This window comes from Solanum lycopersicum, chromosome 11 (assembly GCF_036512215.1).
Source record: "Solanum lycopersicum chromosome 11, SLM_r2.1".
Taxonomy (NCBI): Eukaryota; Viridiplantae; Streptophyta; class Magnoliopsida; order Solanales; family Solanaceae; genus Solanum; species Solanum lycopersicum.
The window spans coordinates 57,440,308-57,466,072 of record NC_090810.1 but is presented as its reverse complement, the minus strand read 5'-3'; the positions used below and the strand labels follow the sequence as shown (position 1 = coordinate 57,466,072).

Sequence of the window (25,765 nt, the reverse complement as noted above, 5' to 3'; positions counted from 1 at the left end):
CCTCCAGGCACTAACATATTGGTCTTTTGAGTTTTTCTTTGACAGGTATTTAAAACTGATCTGTGTTGGTAGGTTGGTTGATCATTCGTATTTCACAAGGTCTAAGACCCAAAGATTCCTTTTCCGATAAAAAAAAAGGAAAAGACAACAATGGGGGATAACAATGATGAGATCGACATGAATGATGTTTTCATGGCTCAACCCGCCGCCGCTGATAAAAATGAATTGATGCAACAGTTGCCGAAATGAGGGTCGAAATGCAAAGAATGCAAGATGTGTCTAATCCAATTTCATCCTTCAACCCTCCAAGAGATGGATGACCTCCACTCCACTTTTCTCCACCAAGCACTGAACAGGTTCAGAACATTCTCTCTAATCCCACTGAAAATCCTCCAACCATTGACTCAACTATCCCCAATCCCCGTCACGCCACCGCATCATGTCAAGCACCACATCCTCCTCAAAATACCAACCTTCAAATCCTTCAACTCATTCAAAACCAAAATACGAACAATGCTCAAACCTTCACCCATCTTCAAAACCAAAATTCCGATCCTCAAACTTTCCTCCAAAATTATCAAGCCACTCAAAATACCTAGAATCCCTCCATTGTTCCAACCATACCTCAAAAGACTACTTTCCAAATCCCAATTCCAAATGAACCTTATGCAACCGTTTTGAGCTTGATCACTGTAAGGAACAGGAGAGAGAGTGGAGGTCAAAAGAAGAGGTACTCAAGGTGAATATGAAAAAAGAGATCAGGAAAGCCATGGAGGAGTTGCACTATATTTCCGAAGTCGATGGATTTAGCTATAAGGATTTATGCATCCATCCGAATCTCGACCTTCTAGAAGGGTTTAAAGTGCCAAAGTTTGTCACTTTTAACGGAACAGGAAATCCTCTAGCACATCTGAAAGTTTATTGTGATCAACTCGTGGGAGTTGGCAAAAACGAAGCATTATTGATGCGTCTATTTGGTCGAAGTCTCAGTGGAGAAGCTCTGGAGTGGCTTGCATCACAGGAGCTGAAACAATGGAAAAGTTGGAATGCACTCGCAAAAGATTTCACAGAAAGATTTGGACATAACATTGAAGATGCCCCAGATCGCTACTACTTAAAGAAGATCAAACAGAAGTCTACAGAAAATTATCGAGAGTACGCTTTTTGTTGGAGAAAAGAGGCCGCAAGAGTTCAACCTCCAATGTCCGAACGTGAGATCACTGAAATGTTCATTCGTACTCAAGATCCTGAGTACTATGAAAGAATGTTGTGTATGATGGGACAAAAGTTTGTCGAGATTGTCAAAGTGAGGGAAGCTTTGGAAGATGGTTTCAAGACTGGAAAGCTCACCAAACTTACTGCATTACGATCTAATGGAAAATCTGCCAGAATTACTGATGTGGATAAATCAAAAGGAAAGGTGGAGGAGGTAAGCATGATCACGGCTACCCATATGAGGTCAGCTGCTCAAAGGAAACATCAAAACCATGATTTCAATCAGGAAAATTTCCTCGCCCAAAATTCAGAAAGGCTCCTAAAGTATTTACACCATTAAGGGAATCTCAAACTCAACTTTATGAAAGGTTGAAAGCAATGGGTATGCTCTATCCTATAGAAGGAAGACCAGCCAATCCTTTGGGAAAATTTTACAAAGCTGACCACAGGTGTGCTTATCATTCAGGAGCCATTGGACACGACACAGAGAATTGTTCAACTCTGAAGCACAAGATACAAAACATGATCAACAACAACTTGATCGACATTGAGGAAACCCCCTGAATGGATGACATATTGGATACTCAAGAGTGAGTACAAGACATTTCTGAATTGATTCGTTTGAAGATATTCATCATCAAAGATCGAGAAGAAGAATACCCAACATTGCCAAATTTCGCATATGAAGTTTTGTTACCTTTCTTTTGAAAATGTATCGTACATTTCTCGTTTGAACTACGTTCGACCTGAATTCTCAAGAATGAGATACGTAGGCGACCTATGTCGGTCTCGGTCGTTTCATTATCAAAACTTCCTATTTTGGTTAATTCCTGAGGGGGAAACTACGTTTGACCTGATTCCTGCTCCAATGGGATACGTAGGCGCCGCAACGGCTCGGTCATATATCTAGTAAAATTTCCATTTCCCTTCATAATGGAAACTGGGACAGAATTTTTGAGAGGATCTCAAAAATTCATTTAAAGTTGGACTTCTTTAACATGTCAAAACAGAAGACCAAAATTCGACGGAGTTAGCCTTGGATGGATCTCAAAAATTACGACAATCTAGTTTGCAACTGGGACAGAATCTTTGAGATGATCTCAAAAATTCCACGAATGTCATGTGCTACTTATTGAAGTAAACTGGGACAAAATTTTGAGGAGGGGCCTCAAGGTTCAAGAATGAGCAACCTCAGAATCAACAGAGCAGTCATGAGAGTTCTTATATATTTTAGACCGGGACAATTTTGAGGGGGGTCCTCAAAAAATCCCATCAAATATGTCATATAAAGGACGGGCGAGCGTGTGAGCCAACTGCAAGAAGGAGCATGGAGACAAGACCAACACAAATTAGTCTTTCAAACTAAGAATTTTTCTTTGAATGTAGGAACATAGAAGTCACGAAAATGACTATATAAAGCTGTCAAGAATGACAAAGGGCGTCACTTGCACCCATCGTGGACTCATCAGCGAAACCTAAAAAATCTTCCATCTCATTTTATCTCTACTTCTTTATATTGCCTCGAGTGATAAACAAGTTTCTTTTTATCTTGAAGGAATATTGAGGCCGAACACTGATAGATTCTTTCAAAGTTGCAGGAAACAAGGTGCAGGAGGTTTGCTAGTTATGAGTCATGATCAAAGTTATCGTTGGACTCATCATAGCTTAATCTGAATAAGCCAAATGACTCAATCTAGTTCCTCAATTTTACTTTTATTCTTTACTTCATCATCAATACTAATGTTTGGTGTCGAGCTTTGCAGGTGATAGTATTGATAAAGTCAAAGTCGTACATTAAAGCGACATCAAATTTGAAGATGATCAAAGTGACACTAACTTAGAAGTGTTGCAAGGGTTTGCCGAGTCCATCACATCAGAAAGATGATGGTGACCACAATATCTCCTTGACAGTCAAATTATCGAATTGTTACAAGTTTTCGATAAATGATTAGAAATGACTGCAACAAACTCAAATTCTGCTGAGTTTGTCAAAGAAGACGAGAGAGTCTTTATTTTTTCATGTGAATGAATCAAGTCAATTTAGTTTTTTTAGTATGTTTGTCGCGTAGTAATTTCGGCGTACTTTGTTTCTTGAATATGTCAGAGTCATAATTCTTATTTGTTGGGTATCCACCCCATAAGTGGATTATGTGTTTTGATTGGCCAATCAAAGACTTTAGCATATAGTTTGTTGGGCGATCCACCCCATAAGTGGTTCGTATATATGCTTTTCCATTTTAGGTTTCTATTTTTGAATCAGATGGAATATTATCGAGCATCCACCTCGTTATAGTTGGAATATTATCGAGCCATCCACCTCGTTACAGTTGGAATATTATCGAGCATCCACCTCGTTACAGTTGGAATATTATCGAGCCATCCACCTCGTTATAGTTGGAATATTATCGAGCATCCACCTCGTTACAGTTGGAATATTATCGAGCATCCACCTCGTTACAGTTGGAATATTATCGAGCATCCACCTCGTTACAGTTGAAATATTATCGAGCCATCCACCTCGTTACAGTTGAAATATTATCGAGCATCCACCTCGTTACAGTTGGAATATTATCGAGCATCCACCTCGTTACAGTTGGAATATTATCGAGCCATCCACCTCGTTACAGTTGGAATATTATCGAGCCATCCACCTCGTTATAGTTGGAATATTATCGAGCATCCACCTTGTTACAGTTGGAATATTATCGAGCCATCCACCTCGTTACAGTTGGAATATTATCGAGCATCCACCTCGTTACAGTTGGACTATTATCGAGCATCCACCTCGTTACAGTTGGGCTATTATCGAGCATCCACCTCGTTACAGTTGGATAATTATTGAGCTAGCTAGCTCGTTATAGAGAACTCCAAAGAGGAGAAAACTATCCCCAAAATCAGTAATTTTACTGAGAACAGGAAGCATTTTATATCGCTTATGTCGAAAAGTTGTGAATGTGTTTGTTTATTTCAAGCCATTCCCCAACAATATGAAATTTGCGAAAGTGTCTGGCCAGATTCAAAGGTGAATCAAACAGGAATCTTAGCAAATATTTCGCGATTTATGTAGAGGACGCTATTTGCATTACGTTATCAAAACAAGATAATTATTGTCAATCAAGACGATGCATTACCCCAGAAGAGATAGTTATTTTATTACTATTTGGTATTATCGATCAAGTCGATATATTATTTGGAGGTCGTTTTGCCGTTTTTAGCAACACAGACGATATAAATATCCATGCATCGCGGAGAATCATGCATTGCGGAAATCATGCATAGCAAGAAGTCATGCATCGGAAAAATCATGCATTGCGGAAAATCATGCATTGCGACTTTGAAATTTATGCACGACGAGAAGACTTCATGACTCGTCAAATTTATATATCGCGAGAAGGCTTTATACCTCGTTGGAATTTATACATCGCGAGAAGAATTTATACCTCGCTGAAATTTGTGCATCACGAGAAGAATCCATGCCTCGTTGAAATTTTGCAATCGCGAGAAGATTTCATGCCTCATTGAAAGTTATGCATTGCGAGAGGATTTCATACCTCGCAGGAATTTACGTATCGCGGAAAGATATTCATGCCCCGCAAGAGGACATACATGGATAAAGAAAGGGAAATCGTGTATCCCAAGAGCAATATTTATCCATCGGCCTCAACTGCATCCTTTATTTTTGAAAAAAAAAGAAAATAAACATCAAGGAGAGCATCGAAGAAAGATAACGACAAAAGAGACATCAATATCGCATCAGAGTTTATTTATTTATTTTAGCATCAAATGAAGAGTACATTGAAGATTATATTGCAAAACACAAGGCATAAGCTTTATTTGCTGGACGTCAGACCGATCGAGTCGACGTCGAATATTGAGGAGAGCAATAAAGTGTCGACCTGGTAAAAAGACATTGTCTCCCATCCTAATTGTATTTTAAGCTGACGAGTTTTTTTCTCAGTATTTATCAAGAGCATCCAAAAGGATGAATTCTCCAAAAACCACAGGTGCAGACGACATCAAAAAGGATGCAGCACAACGTGAAACTTTTTCTTAGCAGCGAACTGGGACACAGTCCAAAGAGGAATGTCAAACTCTTAGGACGCGAGCAGAGGAGCGACTTCCACCACAATCAAACCACCCCTCTCGAAACATACGGGTTTTTCTTTAGTTCTGTCGGTTTCAGTCTCGCATCTGGAAGTTTCGATTTATCGGAAGCAAGTTTCCAATCTGAGTGACAATGCGCCAAGAGTTTTGGAAATTATGTCTGTGTAAGTTCTCAATTATGGGTGTGGAACGCGTCACATTTATGGCTAAGAGGTTACAAGCTTCTTTTCATACTCGTTTAACTTGTCACTCGTCCAAAACCGAAGGTTATCTAGCATAATAGATTTCCTTTTCCCACCGATTGAGTCGAACTACACACAGCCTGATTCTGACGGTTTACGGATATGTAGGCGGATTCAATGTTAAAAACTCGGTTGTATCCCAACATTCGCCCTCGAATTCTATTCTCGAGCGTTTCGACACCTTCATAATTCGGTATCGAGGTGGCTTTTGTTTCTTTCAAAAATCACGCGATAAATCAAGCTTATCGAACTACAAGTGGCCTGAATTCTCATATAGCCTGAGATATGTAGGAACCCCATTTGCAAGGGTTCGGCCATAATTCCTGAACTCTTTTTCAAATCCTTCTTTTAAAGGGTGAATGGAGTTGGTCAAAATTGGTTCGGTCAATTTCATTTTCCTCGAGTTGCTTGCATCAACCCAAGTAAAATGAGGGACAGTTGTTGACACCCAATTTTTGACCCGCGTCGGTATGATTTAATTAGCGAGCTTCATGAGTTTTCCAAATCACTTAAATTAATTAGTTTTATAATTTTGTAAAATATAACGATATAATGTTTACATAGTTGTGTATATAACCGGTATATCTTGTGTATATTCGAAACCAACCCAATTCAAGCCCATTTACCCTTTTCAGCCCCAACATTAACTCCCAGGCCCAACACCTCTCTAATCCAACCCAACTCATACTTTAACACCCAACCCGACCCAACACTTGACCCGTCCAGCCCAAATCCCCCTCCTTCCCCTTTCCTTCTTCCCTTTTCCCCCACGCGTTCCCCAAAAACAGAAACCCAGAAATCAAATTCCCCTCCCTCACGTTCTCCCCCTCTCTCCCCACGCTCCCTCACGTTCTCTCGCTCTCTCCCTCAAACCCACACGCTCTCTCCCAATTCCCAAACAGCAGAAACTCACGCGACCCCTTCACCCCCAGATGCAATATCCCAAAAACCTCCCTCAAACGCCCGCGTCTCCCCCACGCTCTCTCCTCCTCTCTCCCCTCCTCTCTCCATTGCGCGTGAGCAGGGCATTGCGACAGCCCTACAACCCTGTTCTCGCAGCAACGTCCCTGCAGTGTGCTAGACGATAGAATCGTCCTTGGCATCGTCGGATTGAGCCACATCGCTTGCCAAGGACGAAGAACTCATATCGATCGTCCACCTCACCTCCCAATCGTTGGGAATTTGGCATTTAAAAGGGCATATTCCTCAGCTTTGGGTAGGAATTCGAATTTCAAATTTGAATGGGCCTAAAATCGTTCCCTCCAGCCCTCTCTCTCGAGACCCTAGTTGCTCTTCCTATTTAAACTCGGTTTTGCTTCAGAATTTAGGGTTAGCAATTGGGGGGAGGGAATTTTGAAAAATATATATATATATTTTGTTCTCGTCTGTGGAAGAAGAACAACAGTGAGACTTTTGGGTTGGAATTTGGAGTTTTGGGGGTTAGTTTTCTTTTGGGTCGGACGATTGAGTTGGAATTTTTGTCAAAAAAATTGTTGGTTCTGTATGTTCTGAGTTAGAAATTTGGAGGTTGGAGGTTTTTGAGTTGGAAAAATTTTGGAGAGTTCTATCGAAGGGTTGGAGCTTTGGTTGGAATTCTTTTTTTGAAATTTCTTGGGTTAAAAATTGGGAAATTCTGGAAAAGAAACTTGAGCTATTCTGTTTATTGCGGGTTTTTTTGGAAACACTTTGGTTTCTCTACTGTTGGCTTCAGAAGAACTAAGGAAGCCGAATAAATTTTAGAGGGTGGAAGTTCGTTCGTGATCGAGTGGTGTGACGAAGAAGTGCTCGCTCGTCGACGTCCCATTCGCTGCTCCTCGACAGGTAAACACCCTTCCATGTAATTTCCTTCTCTCCTTGGTTTCGATGTGATGGGTCGAGGGCGTAGAACTTTCCTGTTATACGTCTTTGGGATTGTTCGTTAGTGTTGGAATGACCTTAATGCATATGTTTGTTGGAGTCTGCTTATCTGTTTTATTCGTTTGTATGACTTATGTGTTCTTGTCTGGTTTATTTGAGCGAATACGTTATTTGACTGTAGTTTGGAGGTCCGCTGATTTTTGAGAAAAAATGATTCTGCTCTCTTCTTCTTGTCGAGTGTGGCTCTTTTATCTCATATAGTTGAGTTTTGAATTGGCGCTGAACATTTGATGTCTCATCTATTATCCTTTCACCTCAAGTTGAAAGAATAAGTGAGATGTTTAAATTTGGAATTTTCCCATGACACAACATTACTCTTGTATGTTTGTGGAACGCGAATGAGGTTCTTTCTCCTCCTCCAACAGCTTGTGATGGACAGTTTAACTACGAATTTGTTTTAAGGTCAAACATAGTTTCTGGTTTGTTGCTGCTCGCTTGTCGTTGTAATGAGCTTGCTTGTTCTATCATGCCTGTGTCTTTCTTATTTCACTATCTCATGCCTTTGCGAAGATCCATTCGCGGTAGATGCATTTATACTTATCTAAGAAATTTCAAGTATCATATCCATGATTTGAATATCTTGTTAAAATCCATCTCAGATGTTGTATTCCTATGCGAAAATACATAGATAGGGCTGAATTTTGTTTACGTACTTTGTTTTGTTTTGTTTCGCTTTATTAAATTCGCAAATCAGCGTGTATTTGGTCTGTGAACTTGGGATTTGGCTTGGCATAATGATCTCTTTTTTCTCTTCTCTCCACTGTGTTTCAAGACGATGTTAAGAGTGACATGTGATCATTTTTTGTTTTCTTAATCTTGCTGTCCATGATTCTTTGCTAGTCTAAATTTCAAACTCTTACAATCATTTTGGGTGATTACTGCCGTACTTACGTCTACTGAACATGACATGCCATAAATGCATACTTATGATATGTGTATTGTTTGTTACCTTTCTTTCTCTTTTGTGAAATTTTTGTAAGCTTGTTTCATAGTTACTTTCAAAAATCATTTTGCTCTAGGTTAACTCAAATCCCTAAAGGGATGTATGTTTCTTTCTTATTCTCTGTTTCGCTCAAAGATTATTTTGCTCAAAGATTCATTTGATTATTTTATCATCTCGTATGCTAATCCACTGTCATTTTATTGCATGTAAAATTATTTGTGAGTCCCCCATGGACTTGGTTCCCATCCCACACATCCTTGTTGAGCCGTAAAGGTTCAAAATTTTATCGAGTCAAGGCACACATGCGAGAATTAAAGTTCCATGAAGATCGAAGGAACTCAAAGAAGGCGAAATTGGATTTTTATTTACTTTCTTGTATATTTATCTGTATTGGGCATAAGCCCTTGTCCCTTTTATTTTATTTTCTTGTAATTATTTTATATGTTTAGATTAGGACAGGTGGAAAAGGAGTTGAACCCAAAAGCAAGTGGGTCCGAGTTTCGGTCAAGGCGAACAGAACCCGAAAACTTAGACCCAAATCTCTCTCTCTCTCTCTCTCTTTATTACTTGTTAGTGCGTTTGTTTAAATTATCGTTATTTTTAGGATTAGAAACTCCAAACCCCTTCGAACGCCTTTTGCTTTATCTAACTTAAAACTAAAATTGAAGCGTTAAAATGATAGAGGTTTAAATTTTGAAAGTTGCTTAGAATTAAGTTTAAAAGGTTTAACTTTAATGGAGTCTCAAAACGATGAATATTTCAAGATTCGTGAAGCTTTGTTAAATAAAAATCTTAAGAAACTTAACTTCATAAATTCACAATTCTTTAAAACAAAAATAGTCAAATAAGTTAATCGTCGGAAAACCGTAAGTTAGCGGAGTGTCTTAGGTGCCTTACACCTTCCTAAGACGCTAATAGGAATCCCGCACCCTCTAAAGTATTTTCAAAACAAATTTTTCTGTTTAAGTTGTTTTGGAAATAAGTTTTCTTGATTTTTCTTAAAAAAATTAAGTGGCGACTCCTAAAAAGCAAAATATCCTTAAAATAAAACAAAGTCTTTTCGAAATCATTTTTCGATAAAACACTTAGATTAATAGTTTTTTCTTTATAAAAGTATCACATCAAGACATATTTATGCATATTATTTCTACTCCAGATGATGTGATGTAAATTTATTTTTTTTCAAATGTGAAGCTCCCAATTTATATTATTTTAACAAAATAATAATCTGAAAATAAAGAAGAATATCACAAAGAAAATGATGATCATGTTGCTACATATGAAAAAATGTCATGTTTTCTAAATTGAATTTGTTGTGTGACTATATAAAAGTGATTGAATGATCGATAGAGTAATTCGGATGAACAAGACGCAAATAACAAATTTGGTAATCAAACGATGAAATGAAGATAAAAATAGAGAAATATAAAAACAGAGAAATGTAATGTATTCGATTATTGGAAGCATAAAATATGAAAAAAGAATTTATTTATTTTTAGTCAAAATTGGAATTCAATACCTTTTATTGACTTAAGAAAACACAATACCATACATATTTTAAATATAACAGCGAATAACTTAAATTTTTGTTGGGAAAAAGGATAAATATCTCTCCGAACTACCGTAAATGGTATGCAGATACATTCTGTCATTCTTTTGGGACATTGGTATCCCTATCCCCATAAATTAGAGCATATATGCCGTTCACTCTAACGAAAGGGCAGGGGCACCAATGTCCCCAAAGTATGATGACAGAGGTACCAATGTCCCAAAAGTATGACGGCAGGGGCACTAATGTTCCAAAAGTATGACGAAGTGTATTTGCATTACCATTTACAATAGTTTGGGATATATCTGTACTTTTCCCTTTTTGTATAACAAGTTCATCAAAATTTGTTATACAATTTTACATGTTTTTCACTCTACATATATTTTTCATTAGCTATTAACAAGGGTCCAAACCAGATGTTTAAGTGCTTCAAGTTAGCAAAGAAGTAAATATGTAAGAACCATTAGCAAATCTTTATAAGTATAGATATAACATTGTTTGACGAGTTCACATTTTAATCTGTATACTCCTGCTAATATTTTCAATGATATTTAACTTGTTTTTCTTTTGATATTAGAACGAAAATTATTAAGTCAATAATTAATTTAATACAAGTATCATAAATGTGATTACACAATTCAAAACATATCATTAGTTGTTTCCATTAAAGAAGACAACACTAAATGCAAAAATATTCTCTTACTAATAATTCATCACATGGCTTTCCTCTTTTAAGTTTTGAGTTTTCTTTTGTTATGTAGAGGTAGCATTACATGTGCTAACACAGCTCACACTCCACATCCAGTAGGGTCTCTATATACACTGTCATATGCTCAATTATATGTCTCAAAGCTAAAGGATTACTACTTTTAATTTTTCTACCGCTTGATGTTTGATATTCATTTTAAAGTGGATCGATCATGTTTGAACAAAACGAAATATTTGATATTCATTTTAAGTTGGATTGATCATGTTCGAATAAAATGAAATATTTGATATTCATTTTAAGTCGGATCGATCATGTTCGAACAAAACGAAACATATTGTCAATGAATAAGAGTATATCTTTCTTATTAACATCGCGAAAATGTTCTGACATAATTAGGACAGTTAAACCAACTCTTCTATGTTTTACATAAATTAAGATGAATCAAATTTGTGTCGTGTAAAACCTATGAAAGTGGAAACGAATTCATATAAAGATATTTTGTTATTTCAGAACTCAAACTCAAAATTTAGGATTACAGATGGAGAAATTCAGTCTATTTCATCTGATTATATTTGTATTTTGTAAGACTTGTAAAAGGAAAAAAATAATCTCTTTGCTTGAATTCTTTTTCAATCTCGAAAATTTAAAATCAAAATTATCAATTAAAGATGAAAGAATCTTATCCGTAACGTAGTAGCTCATTATGATGTACTGTTATTGATTTAACATGAAGGGAAGGGAATCTACAAACCTTTCAATTGTCATATGGCTTTATGATGACTTTTCATATGTACATAAAGGTCCCATTTCAATTTATGAGTTCCTCATGTTTCTATCTTTTTTCTTTTTTGGATAAGCCAAATCAATTAAATTGTGTAGGTGATCAAATCCAATAATGTTATAAATTTATTTGTAATGCACAAAATTAATTTGTCCAAAAGTGAATTTTTTATCATCAAGAAGTGTTGTAGGGTAGAATTCTTCTACTAATTATGGATTAAAGGTTTTGAGTTATAATTTTGTAAATTAAAAAAAAAAACTGAGAAATATTTTCTCTTTTAATAGGTTTTACTCAATATAAATTTGAATTAGTTAAGATTAAATTTGTTGAGAAACAAAAGAATAGTTCTTTAAAGTTTATAATTCCTTTGGAAGTCTTTTCTCTACTACTTCTACCTATAGCACGATTAAGATTCCTTTAATTTTAACTAAACATCTTGAGTTCAGGTCGTCAAGAGAATAAAAAATATTTCAGTGATAAAGGTTGTATATTCTTTGATAAATCTATTCAATATGAATCCAAATTAGTGAGTCCTAGTTGACTTTAGAAAATCAAAAAGAAAAAATGAAGTCTCTTAAGATATTTTTGGCCTCTAAAAAATTAGAAAGGCATCACATTTAAAGTTTAAACGTCTCAATTCAATATAAATTGACCCGTAAATATACATGAAATTGATCCGTGTAACTCACACACACAAAAAAAAAAGTTGGTCAATTGATTTATCCATTGATTAATATAATCAACAAGGTGATTACTCAATAATCAAAGTATAATATATATGATGATTACTAATATGATCAGAGTAATTATGTAGCACATCACCTAGGGCCTTGATGGGTTCATGATTTTGATTTGAACCTAAAAAAAAGTGTATATAATATGGTCCAGCAATCTGAAAAAGGGCAAAATGTGAGTTGAAATGAGTAGGGCACATCAATGTTTTTAGGTTATTGTGCTTGTAGGGTATATATTTTGGACCTTGGTATATAATATATAGTTTAAATTTGTCATTAAGTGTGGACCATTCCTTTTAGTATATTTTTTTTCTTGCTTAGAAGCAACATTTCTTTTCTCTTCACTTTCTTAGTTTCCAAGAAAAAGCATGAATAATAATGTGAACTAAGCCACGATAATTAGTAGCGGAGTCAGAATTCGTATCATTAAATAAAAAATAAAAAATACATTCAAAGAAAAGGTAAAAAGAGATTGAACATATTCATTTTTATTGATGTGTTTCCAATTAATTGTTTTTTACTTAAGTTGTGAGGTCAAAATTACTATTTTTTTAAAAAAAATTGAAGTTTTTATTAATGAATTAACTTATGTACCATATTTTACTTATTTGATAGTACAGCAATTTTGACTTCTCTATTTAGTGATTCTTCTATGAATTATTAATATATCAATTATGAAATATAAGTTGAAAAAGTATTAAAACTATCTTTTATAGTGTCATTATTTTTTTGGATAAGTTGAGAAGTGATGTACACATACCATATTAAATTTTACTACTACTTTGTACAATGCTATTGAATTTATTTAATTGACAACTACCTAATTTTTCAGAATTTCCACTCTTATATTGATGATGCATCTTACTTTTTTGGTTTTGAAGTACAATTGGTTTTCAAATATAATAATTTTGGCATGTAGTTTGTTAGGACAAAATTAAATTCCAAAATCCAATTCTTTTCATATATATATATATATATATAATCACTTGTCGGGCTTCACTTATGAAATTACGGTAAATATAATATTGCTATATATATATATATATATATATATATATATATAATCACTTGTCGGGCTTCAGTTATGAAATTACGGTAAATATAATATTGCTACATTAGTTCTGCTTCGTTTTAATGTGTGAATTAAATTATTTATCTTCCTTCTCTCGTCACTTACGAGTCTATGTAAATCAAGAATTCACTTTATTCGTTATCAATGCAATCGGCATTAATTTGTGATTCAATTCAATTCAGCTCAACTCAATTTTTGTTTGAATTTATTTTCTTTTTTTTTAACTAATGAATAAATCTCTTTATTTCTTTTGCAAAAAAATAAAAAGATGTTAAAAACACACACGGCACACACAAATAAATTATATCAATATTCTTGTATGATTAGTTTGCTACATGATTATGTATCATCAATATTAATATAGCTCAAATACTCAAACGGTTAATAATTATGGTGAGATAATAATATCTCTTCATTTTTAATCAGAAATTTAGACTTTGAATTTCAAATTTGAAAAAATAAATCTATTAATCAAAAATATTTTTTAAAATAAACTTTAATATAATGAGATTAAAATTGTCGAGGCCTTAATGTAGATATAAAGCATAGACGCATAACTACGTATTTTTTATAGAAATATTAATGACTGATTCAAAACGACTTAAAATGTTCATGACTGAATTTATTAAGATTAGTTGACATAACTACTTTTCATATATCCCTAAACATATGGTAACTTACCTAGGCTACTACTTTCTAGCAACTAATCAAATTAATTAATATTAATTAATTAAATAGTAGAAGTTATGGACCAAATCTACTTTAGAAGTTTCCTTAATCTCTAAGTGAATAAATGAAAGAGACATGGCTTTAACTAAGATAACAAATATATATTAATTAAATTTAAAGTTTAGTTACGTCACGTATATTACCTAATTCCAATTGTTTATTGTATTTGTTAGGCACTAATTAAATTAAAAATAAGTAAATAATGACAATGGATTGATAAGTACTTGTATACATATTTTTCAATTAGAAGATTAGAATTTTAATTCCGTGAAATTACTTATAATGCACAATTAGCGTAATTTTATTAATTATTTTAAAGGATAATGCATATCCTTGTTCCAATTATTAATCATTATATTTCCCACTATAATCATTCCATTTTTTCATTTAATAAGATTGGAGAAACTAATGATTAGAGATAGCAATAATTCGAATTTACCCATTATAGAATTTATTTTAAAAATTCAAAAAATATTTGGTATCAAAACTTCGTTTTATAAAATTTAAATGTAAAATTTCTTTTTATTTCAGCGTATTATTCGTAGTGACACCTGTTTCTCCATTTTTTTGCGCGCTTTATCGGTATTTTTAACTATTTAATATTTAAAATTATTTTTTATCTTATGTAAAACTCGTAAAAGAGCAAAATACTAACTATAAAAAGTTTCTATACCTTTATAATGAATGAGTTTAAACGCGAAATTAATCTCTAACTAAAAGTGAAACAATTTTATCTATGTTATTACCTCCGTCCCATATTATAAGTCACATATCATGTTTTCAGAGTCAAACAATTTAAGTTTAATGGAAAAATTACGCATGAAATTTTAAATTTTTTTGGCATGAAATTTTTATATTTGTAAACTACGTAAAAAGCATTATGAATCACATTCAAAATGTTTAGAAATATATGAAAAAATTTACGATAAATATAAACTTAATTGACTCTTGAAATCCGAAAAGTAACATATAAAACAGGACAGGGGGAGTAGTATTATTTCAATGGAAACGTGACAAACACACCATACATTAAATTTTACGTTGAACAATAACGCTAATGAATTTATTATCAAATTAATTATCTGCCTAATTTTTCTATACTTCAACTCTTATATTTATGAGCATTTTACTTTTCTTGTTGTACATGTATGATATTTATTAAACCTATATATTGTTAGCTCAGTTATTATAAAAATTTATAAACTTCGAATCTTAGATCGATCTTGGTTATTTAAAGTAATAATATATAAATATATCCTTTAATTTGGCTTTAACTGAAATATATGTCCTTTAAATTTTTATGTGCATAAGGTTGACACTTAAACTTGCGTAGAATTAAATAAGTCGACACACGTATCGTAATATATATATAAGACGTTGTGTAAGACCAGCTGAAATCAAGTTAAAAAATATATTTATATATTGTGTCTTATTTAAATATCGGATTTTGTTCTTCCATTGCTATACGGGCTACCACTCTACTACCGCCTAAAGAAAAGATTAAGAAAGTACAAAGAAAAAAATTATACACTATAATATTATCAATTAACTATTCAATTATTTACCGATTAAAAATAATTTTATCGTTATTCCAAAATATTGTTTCAAAATACGTAAAAGAATAAGAAGGGTGGCGTAGGAGACAAATATGGAGGCCAAAAAGGTTCGAAAAATTTGTCTTAAAAACAGTGTTACTTTGGTTGGGACTAAAAAAATTACCTTTTGGTCAGTATTCTTGTTTTATTTCATTCTACAACCCGTGACCAAGAAAATAACAAAAAATAATACTTTATGTTTGAGTATAATTTAAGAAAAAATAAATATTTTTTAAAAAATTCTCTATCAACCTCATTATCTTATTCAAGACTCGATTCCCGATCTCAATAAGTTACTTGGAGCTCGACCCTGATCTCAACCCTAAACTAGACTTCCAAGCTCGATTAGAGATTCGACTCCTAATTCGGACACAATCTCAACCTAAACTCAGAGTCTAACCCTAATCGTAAATTCGAAATCCAACTCTCGACTTAGAATTTGACTTCGACTTGACCAAGGATCCAATTCGCTACCCTCCAACCTCGAACCTGACTGTCGACTGTTGACCCTGATTTGGGACTCGACTACCTGAATCCCTATCCTAATCCCCACCCGATCCCAACTCGACCTCAACTTCGGATCCCGGTTCAGAGTCTAAACTCCAATCTCAATTCAGGATCAAAGGTCAAGGTTAGGTTTCAAGTTAGCATCGAGTCCTAATCATGGCTAGAATCTATCGTAGAGTCCTGAATTAAAGGTTAGGTCATCGAGGTTCAAAGCTCTTAGGCAGGGTTGAGTTCAAGACCGGGTCTCCAATCAAAGTCAAGGTCATAATTGTGTCGTTCGTATGAAGTCATTCGTATAACAATAGAAATTTATATAAACAACTTTTATAACGATTATAAGAACGTATATTGTTCACTACTTTTTGGACTATATTGAACTTACCTTGAAATAGAAAGGATTATTTTTGTAATATTATAACCCGTGACCAGTTTGAATAATTTAATAGTAGTACAACTTCACTGTCTTTTCTAACGTTTCTACATTACATTAATTAAATTTAAAAAATACAAAACATTAAAGTTTCTGACACATCCCCGCTGTCTCCTTGCTGGTCCACTTTATGTTTTCTCGAGTAAAAATAAAATATGACTTACCTGTTATCGTTATCGAGTTCGTATATTAGTAAGACTGTTTTTGATAGACTCTCGATAATTTTTAAAATTGTGTTTTGTAAAAGAAGAAAACAAAGGAATTGTACAGCAAAGCAATAAGCATCCTGACTCTTCTTATTTCTCTCCAAATTAATAAAATAATATTCCTTTTCACATGTACAACAATAACAAGCTCCTGTCCAACCCATCCCGCTTCATCATCCAATCACACCTCAACAACTCAGCACACCGAGACCTCGCTTACTATCCTCATCACTCGATAATAAGACTCGATAATAAAGTGAAAGTTCAGATAGTCGATTGATCTATCTCCGCGTATACATTGTCTAGCTGTTGTTTTTTCTTAGCTGGCACTGGAATCTATTTAACCAAATAACCACGTGTCATGATCTCATTCGTTCGATACTCTTGACCTATGGTGGGACCTACTTAATTTCTCCGTCAAGGCATGCAGAACCTGCCACGTGGCGTCACCCTCCACCGTCCGATCATGAAAAAGTAGGGCCCTTGAAATTCTTGGGTCCCACAGCTTCTGTTGTATTGTACTCAGATTGGTTGCTGCCACGTTCTCGAGAATCGTGCCGAGTTTTCCGACGTCTTTCTCCGCCACCGTGACGGATATTTCCGACCACGGCACGGCGGAGGAAAACGGAAGATCAATGCCATCGGCGATAATTACCGGCACGCAGCCTAAAACAACTGATTCAACTAATCTCGGACTCCACGGTGCCCATCCTAATGGACATAAACAAAACGTTGATCGTAAAATCTCCGATTGATAACCGATAAACCGATTACGTTTTAGGTAAAATCTCCGATCGCTACCGTATTTTTTCAATATAACAGTACGGACTTTCCTGCAAAAGGAAAAAAAAAACGTAAAGGTCATTTTCGTCTTTTCAGTAAAAATTTTCGAGAATTAAACGATTTAAGTATAACAAAAACTTACTTGCTGTAAAAACGTCCGCTGACATTTTTTGGGTGAACTTCCATTTTACCCCTGAAAAACGCGAAAATATCACGGCGGCCATTAACGTCCGACGTAGCTAGTGTTTTCCGTACACTTTCCGGCGAAATATACGGCGGAATCACTATATGCTCTGCTTTTTGACATGGATGATCGTATTTAACACCAAATGTTTGTAAAATAATCGATTTTCTCAAAAACTCCGGTACTCCATCTGCCATAGCTACATCTTCCTGTAATTAAAATCACATAAGACATTCAAAACTCTGTCGATTTGTTTCAAAAATTGAAGTAAAAAAAAGAAATTCAATGTTTTCTGAACTTACTAATGTGTGAAAACAAGACCCAAAATCATGAGAAGCAACGAAGATATGGTCAGAGCCTGAACTTCGATTCCAAAAATTAAATTCCGATGATATGAGTTTAATAGCTGAAGAAATTAAAGAACGAGCATGTCCAATAGCAGGGAATCCATTAACAGTGCTGAAATTACACGATACGTAAACAGGGACGAAGAAAAAATCAGCTTCATATGGATTTAGTGTTCGAACATCGCTGTTTAACAGAGCTTTATGTATGGCTACTTCTGATGCAAATAAATGATTACTACATCTTTCATTTGATAACCAATCGATATTGTATTTACTCGGCAAATCGTAAACGTAAATCTTCAATCCATTCAACGAATCTGAAAAGAAAAAAAAAATCACAATAAGAATGAGATAAATGTAAGCAATAATAATAAATTGATAAAATTAAGATGTTTTACCTCGATGGTGTTGAGTTTCAGGGTATTCAATAAGAGCACGAGAAGCTTTAGAATATTGAGGAACGGTAGTTTTAGAAATGGTATTAGGTTTATGATTGAATAGAAACGAAGCAAAAAAATAAAAAGAAAGTGAAAACCAAAGAACCCATTTGAAATATCTGTAACAAAACAATCCTCTGTTTCTACTTCCGCCATTGTTGTGATTTAAAAGCTTCATTCTTACATAAAAACCTCTGTTTTTGCTCTGTTTTTTGGGTTCTATCATCTTCTTAAAACCCCAAAGAAGATGAAATGGGGTTTTCGTTTGTTGGTGAAAAAATAACAAAGAAACAGGGGATGGATGAATGATAAAGACTTGTGTTTGTTAAGATTTCGTTTTAACACCTAATTTTTTGCTGATTCTTCAAGAAAATACTAATTTTGTAATGGGGTTTGGTTGAGTTTTGTTTTCCCAATGTAAAATAATCATGAAGGTCATGGAGTTTGCAGAGATGAGAGAGAAAATTAGGAGAGAGAGAGAAAGTGTTACAGAAAGGTCACATTGTATTGTAAATGGAGCAGAATGAATAGCGGCATTGTTCATGGTTTCGAAGGTGGTTATTTTAACATGTTTTAAAAAAATCGACGGTATATTAAAAATAATATTTTTATTTATAAAGATAGAGATAAAATCTAAACATAACGAATGTATCTAGTTCGTTTAAAATATATAACGTAATAAAAATAGCATAAAGTGTGTGTCTGTTATTCTTTTCGGTTTTTATTCGAGGAACTTTATCGGGATATGTTAGTGTAATTGTTGTTATACATCACATATTTTTAAAATTTTACTTATAAAATTATATTAGGTATGTTATTATTGTTGTTATCGTTATATTTTGAGTTCAAGTTTTGTTAGAATTATTTTTGAAAATGAGTGATTTACTTTACCCATTAGATTTAAACTTTTTCAGTGTGTAAGAGAGTTACTAAGTACTAAATTAATACGGTTTTTATTTAACCTCAAATTTAAATAAATTAAGACTTGAATAAATAATGAATGGTCCTAATAAGAGAGTTATATTTTGATAGGAAAAACAACTTATTCATTAATGTTAAATTTTCTAATACGAAAATAATTAACTTCTCATTGACTAGATGAAAGGTCAAATACTTTGTTTTTAAAATGGAGTTATTTATGATCTCGTTAATTTTACTATTTTTATAAAGTTTGGAATTAATGCTAAATTTTTCATAAAATTATATTTTATATAGTTGGACGGTGAGATTTAGATTTGTGTAAATGTGAAATGTTTTGACAGATGAAAGGATGGTTTGGTTGAGTATATTAAGAAAAATAATGTATGCATTAATCTTGTATAATATAATAGTTTCAAATTTCAATGTATGCATTAACTCAATTATTGTTTAATATCTTTTTTTAATCTTTTACACCATAAAGATATTTTTATAAATAATTTTTTTAATGTCATGCATTCTATTTTTAATGCATCAAATCAAATAAAGCATAAAAATAATTTATGTATACTTAATACAAGTATAATTAATAAAAACCTTTTACTAAACATAGTAAAACTATTAGTACAACGATTTATATGAATAACATGTCCTTTTATATGATAATCAAACGATCTTGTACTGTTAATACAATCACTACTAATACACTCTATTTAAACGATTTCATAATTCTTCAATGATGTACGAATTTGATTTGATTTGATATTTTAAATTTTAAATTATCTATTTATTTTATAAATGAATTATATCTCAAAATACAAATTCATGAATTAATTCCAATAATTTTTACTTCGAATATTCCTACATTCTAATGTGGTCAAAATTGTCAACTTGTTTCCTCGTGCATTTTCACATAATGATATAAAGTGTGTGAAAATGTTATGTAAACCTTTTTATTCAAAGTCTAAATTTAAGGGCTTTGAAAAATTATTCGTCATATTTTCTAAATTTTAGTTAAAGTCTAGTTCTAAGTCGTATTTTCTAAAAGAAAGAAAAAACTTCTAAAATGTGCTCAATTTATATCAACAATCAACGTGAATAATTCATTTTATTATGAAAAGTGATTTAATTAATTCAAAAATGTGATGTAGTCGTTAATAAAATTAATTACTCATATTCAAATTCCAGAAACAAAAATATTATGTGAAGTCCTTTTATTTGTTTTAAATATTGATGAATAGAGACAGAATTATCTAATGAAAGTAATTAACTTTTTATAAAATTAATCAAAATACACGTAAAAATAATATTAACACTACAATATGTGAAAAGTATGTATGATGTTGTCAACAATTCAAGAAATTAATTATTTATTTATGATTATATCTTCTTGATATATTATTATGCGTTTAGTTTTGAAGTACTTACTTTTTATACAAATAAATAAAATAGCCATAATAAGGTTTTTGTATATATATTTTTCAACATCAAAGTTAAAACAAATAAATACCAATTAATACATTTGTTACTTATTTTTTAAGGCAAGTACTATTAAATACTACTTACTTCACCTCATTTAAACATACTTATGAAGCTAGGTTTGGGATAATTACTTTCCTCATTCGATATTTGATATAAATTAAAATTTTTAATTGTATCGCTCAAGTTACATTAAAAAAGTATTTTTTTATCAAAATTTATTTTTAAACTTAAGATTTAAATTCAAAATTTATTATTTAAAATAATAGAACTTTTTATCAATCATACCACAACTCAAAGCTTACTTATAAAATCTAGCAATTTTCTGTAGTGTGTGAAAAAGGGGTACATCTGAAAAGTGATTTATTTAAGAGACAAACAAGTCAGTTTTTAAAAATATTTTTTTAATTTTATATTTAAAATATTGTACTTAAAAAGTAGATATAATTCCATACCCAGAGACAGTGCACATGAGAAGAGAGGGCGACGATCAACTATAATTACGGTTAGAATCGTAAATATTCTTTCATTTTTATTTAAAGATCTTAAATTTGAATTTTTTTAAATATAAAATCATATTTATTAGAATGTATTTTATTTTTAATATGAAATTTATCATCGTAAATTTATGGTTTAAATTTTAATTTTTAGGCGTATTTGTTGTTGTCTTTATAGGTTGTCCAGAATTAGTGGTATTCTTCATACTACAAAAGTTATTTTTGATAAATATATTTTTCGTCAAAAGAAGAAATATGGCATTATACACTTATTGAGACATTTTATGAGAAAAAAATTCAATGAAATAATAGAATTATACCCGCACTATTCATTAAAAAAAATTAAAAAGATATCCGTACTGTTGATTTGTCAATAAAATAATTAAATTTCTTCAAGTTTTACTTATGATTGATTTATTTTTCATATGTTTAACAAATTATAATTTCTATAACAAGAAATTCAGTTACCAACAATAGAATTATTTTTTTTAAAAAAAACAAAGAGGTTCATTTATTTTTTTTTTATAAAATTGAATTGCATTCTATCAAACATTTAAATCATAGCAACACTTAGATCTCAAAAACATTACACTTCTAAATAACAATTATTGCCTAATTCTCATTAACATAATTATTATCACCTAATATTGTTTTAACAAATAAGCAAATTATTATTATTTTCTTGCTTTTAGTTTAGGCTAACAACATTCTAAAATACTTTTGATACTCATATTATAAACTTCCCAAGTAAACTAAAGATAGAAAGTTCAAGACCAAAAGGCAATAAGTCTAACTTACTCCATCTCTATACAAAATTTGAAAATTTTAGGAAGGATAACACTAAGTTTAATAATTGCAAAAAAAAAAAAAAAGTTGCATTAGTAAGATTCTACTCATAATATCGTATTATATGAGTATTATTTCATCTTTTATCATGTATAAAATATAATATATTAATTTTATCGTAATGTATATTTGCTTTAGTTTTGTGCATTTAAATTATAAATCAAACAACATGATATTACTGATGTAGAATTAAAAATACATAAAATAATTTAGCTCCTAATTAGTTGTCAGATCACCGATAATTAAGTATAGAGGTATTGTTAAAGAAAATATTCGTATCTTTTTTTTTCTTCTTCTTTCTTTTTTGTTTCAATTTTATTCCTTGTCACGATAATGTTCTAAACAGCATCAATAAATTCTCTCTATTATAAAGAATAACTTTTAAGTTAATTAAAAAAGTTTATCTTTGATTAATTAAAGTTTGAAGTGATAGTGGTATCAAGAATAATTTAATTTAGGTACCTAAAAGTCGTAAAAGCATAAATAATCAAAGAAAAAGCCAATGTTTTAAATAAATCTCTTGTAATATTATATGCATAACAAAGTTTTATATCGTAAAAAATATATGTTCAATATTAAAAAATTTTAAATTCAAACTCATGAATTCATCCAAATTTATTGTTGCATATATTAATAAAAAAACAATTCAATAAAAATACAAATTAATAAATTCTAATATACATTAATCAGATCAGTAAATTTTAAACTAGCCGATAAAAATAAATTAAGAAAAGTTAGCTTCTTTTATGGCATCCAAAAATTGAATGGTTATGGACTTATAGTGGAAAATAATATGATTAATTATTTATTGGAAAGAGTCATTGAAGGACGGTGAATTGTTTTGGATAAACATTATCCTTTAAAATTAATTAATTGCGTCTAATGGACTCAAATAAATGAATTGAAAATGGACAACGACAATTAATTGTCCATTTGTGTATAATTAAATTATGATCAACTACTAATATATACATGATGCCAAACAAATTAATCAAATTAAAATTAATATTCAATAGATTATTTATCATCAATCAACATTCATAAGACCCTAAAACATATACTTCTTCACAGATATGCCTACTTCATGTCGAAAATATTTAAATATGAATACGAGACTAAACGTAAATATATTTTATTAATGTGTCGATTTCATATCGAGGATATTTCAATATTAATTATAAGAGCCAAATATCTTTTCATTGACGTGCTTACTTCATGCTTCAAGTATCTTTTTATGTTTCAAACATCTTTATTGATGCATCTGCTTTATATTGTGAGTTTTTTTAAAAAAATTATTACTTTGCTTTCAAAATATTTTTTGGTTAATAATTTAGTTTCATGTCATTAAAAAAAATGTCTAATAAGTGAAATTCAACATTAATATGTATCTAATATTAGAATTTTTTTTTAATTGACTAAAAAATTGAATATATGTGATGTAATTAAACTTCAAATTGGTAAATATATTATTGATAATATTAGATATCTTAATGAAAGTCTCTTTCGTGCATTCACTTATAGACTAAGGAAAACTAATAAAGTAGATTTGGTCCACAACCTTTTACATTTTATTAAATTAAATTTTATAACCTAAGATAAGTTACAATCTTTTGATTTTTTTTTATTGCCCTTAACCAAACACGTCTTGCAATTCTAGTTTAAATATCAAAAGTAGTGCTAGCTGTTAACTAATTTTATTTAAAAATTTACATGACCACACTAATAACCTATGATAGTATATTAAATTAATTAATTTAAGATATAAAAATTTATACCTTAAATAAGAGTTTGTTATCTTCAAATAATTTTGGTTATTACAATTACAATAACGATATATCTGGAGGAAGATGATTTGTACACAACTTTATCTCTATCGTGTGAATCTTAGAGAGACTATTTTCGATAGACCTCGACTCAAGTAAACTATATAAAAATCAAATATGAAAAATAAAAATAGATTATAAAAACTAGAACGACTACTGACTAACCTTTTATCATAATCCTCGATTTTTGTTATTCAATTATTGATAACGTCTTTTACAACTTTGTAATAATACTTATAATAATATGTGTTGTTTTAACAAGTTCCGACCTTAGCTCAGTTGGTAGAGCGGAGGACTGTAGTTGTTGCTGTTATCCTTAGGTCGCTGGTTCGAATCCGGCAGGTCGGATTAATTTTTTTTATTTTTTATTTTAAAAGTAAATGCTTGATGTTAATTTATTAATCCAAAAAATCAATTTTTCTTCAATTTTATTTTATTTTAGGAAAAAAAAATTCATTTAACTATATTTATCAAGTTTATAATTTTGAGGCAAACGTGAAGGTAAAGATTGATACACAAGTTATACCTTAGGAGATGGAGAAGTTTAATTGATGTCACACATTGTATTAGTGGTGTGTATCGGTTGGTTCAGTTTTATGTATTATTGGTTCGGTGTATCAAGTTTTAAATATGCTAAACCAATAACATATTTATTATCGATTTTCGAGTTATAGGTATTAACTGTTTAGTTTTCCCAATAAGAGAAAATGTTTCATAAAATGAATGTATAACTTCTCACTTCTATAACAATTTGACACGATACAGTGAGACAAGCAAATCAACTGTAAATGCTTTCATAAAGTGAAAGTCATTTGCTTTTTTCTGAATGTCATATAACCGAGTAATTGGCAAAGCAGTCCACCACCGAACTAATCGTGGTTAATAAATAAAGACTAATGAGAGCAAAATAGGGTTATGCAAGTTATGATTATTGTTCAAGATTGTACTTCTCATCCCTTTGTTTGGTTGTTCTCTCTATTGTTTGGTTATTGAGTTGAGACAAACAACTATAACCAATTTATCGTTTGTTAGGGGCAACTTGGAAAACACAAAGTGATAACGTATCAAGATTGTGACCCACAAATTCTCTCTCTAAACAAAACTCTCAAAGCGAATGCTGATTAAGTTAGAAGGAACATGTCTCTTACAGAGTCCTAAACCTTTTCCTACCGATTAGTCAATTCAAAATCTTTTCCTAAAAAGAATACCTATTTAATGTTTAAAAAATTAGGACAAATAAAACCCAAACAATTTCCTGTGCATAATTTTTCTTCTGTGTGTTTCTGATATGTTTGAACTACTGAAAATGTTAAATAGCATGTTTTTTAATAATAAAAAAATGCTCTTTAACATTATGACATATAATTCGAAACTTGGTGGATAATGAGTTCCAAAGAGTGCATCACTTTTGCCAAGATTTGGATGCTTCATCGATGAGCGATTTGTGAAGATAATATTTCTTGACAATTGAACGCTTATGTTGTTATTGTTATAGGACTCGTTGTTTGTCTACACCTCGATTATTTTATTGGATACTTAATATCTCCATAATGTAGAAGAATATTAAGAATGTTGTGTCCCACTCAGTATTTCAATATTCGTTTTAGAGTTTTGTCTATTTGAATGGTACATTGTAATGTCATTTTTCAAAGCTCGAAAATGTGTCTACTTATTTAATCTTAAATAAGTTCAAATGTCTATTTAGATACTAGTTCAGG

The 25,765-nt window shown here is 31.6% G+C and overlaps 2 protein-coding genes and 1 non-coding gene across 3 annotated transcripts; 2 read left to right on the top strand and 1 right to left on the bottom strand.

Annotated features, from left to right (window-relative positions):
• The first annotated feature begins 769 nt into the window (after window positions 1-769).
• Window positions 770-1,779, top strand: LOC138339484 (uncharacterized). The gene is made up of 2 exons (XM_069291084.1): window positions 770-1,458; window positions 1,527-1,779. The coding sequence occupies exons 1-2, from the start codon at window positions 770-772 to the stop codon at window positions 1,777-1,779; spliced, it is 942 nt and encodes a 313-aa protein (XP_069147185.1).
• Window positions 1,780-16,749: 14,970 nt separating this feature from the next.
• On the bottom strand, window positions 16,750-19,134 carry LOC101260603 (probable glucuronoxylan glucuronosyltransferase IRX7). Its single transcript, XM_004250928.5, has 4 exons — window positions 18,446-19,134; window positions 18,003-18,364; window positions 17,659-17,909; window positions 16,750-17,566 (listed from the first exon to the last, which is right to left on the bottom strand). The coding sequence occupies exons 1-4, from the start codon at window positions 18,708-18,710 to the stop codon at window positions 17,101-17,103; spliced, it is 1,344 nt and encodes a 447-aa protein (XP_004250976.2). The 5' UTR covers window positions 18,711-19,134; the 3' UTR covers window positions 16,750-17,100.
• A 5,177-nt stretch (window positions 19,135-24,311) lies between these two features.
• TRNAY-GUA (transfer RNA tyrosine (anticodon GUA)) lies at window positions 24,312-24,395 on the top strand. The gene is given in 2 exon segments: window positions 24,312-24,348; window positions 24,360-24,395. It is a non-coding gene; the product is annotated as a tRNA-Tyr (tRNA).
• The last annotated feature ends 1,370 nt before the right edge of the window (window positions 24,396-25,765 follow it).

Bases quoted from the DNA above. Each gene is read 5' to 3' on its own strand.
- LOC101260603 (XM_004250928.5), bottom strand. From the start codon at position 18,710: ATGATAGAACCCAAAAAACAGAGCAAAAACAGAGGTTTTTATGTAAGA. The intron at 18,365-18,445 runs GTAAAACATCTT...TTTTCTTTTCAG, and splicing joins TGAAACTCAACACCATCGAG to ATTCGTTGAATGGATTGAAG. The intron at 17,567-17,658 runs GTAAGTTTTTGT...TTCCTTTTGCAG, and splicing joins AGCGGACGTTTTTACAGCAA to GAAAGTCCGTACTGTTATAT.
- LOC138339484 (XM_069291084.1), top strand. From the start codon at position 770: ATGGAGGAGTTGCACTATATTTCCGAAGTCGATGGATTTAGCTATAAG. The intron at 1,459-1,526 runs GTCAGCTGCTCA...CCCAAAATTCAG, and splicing joins ATCACGGCTACCCATATGAG to AAAGGCTCCTAAAGTATTTA.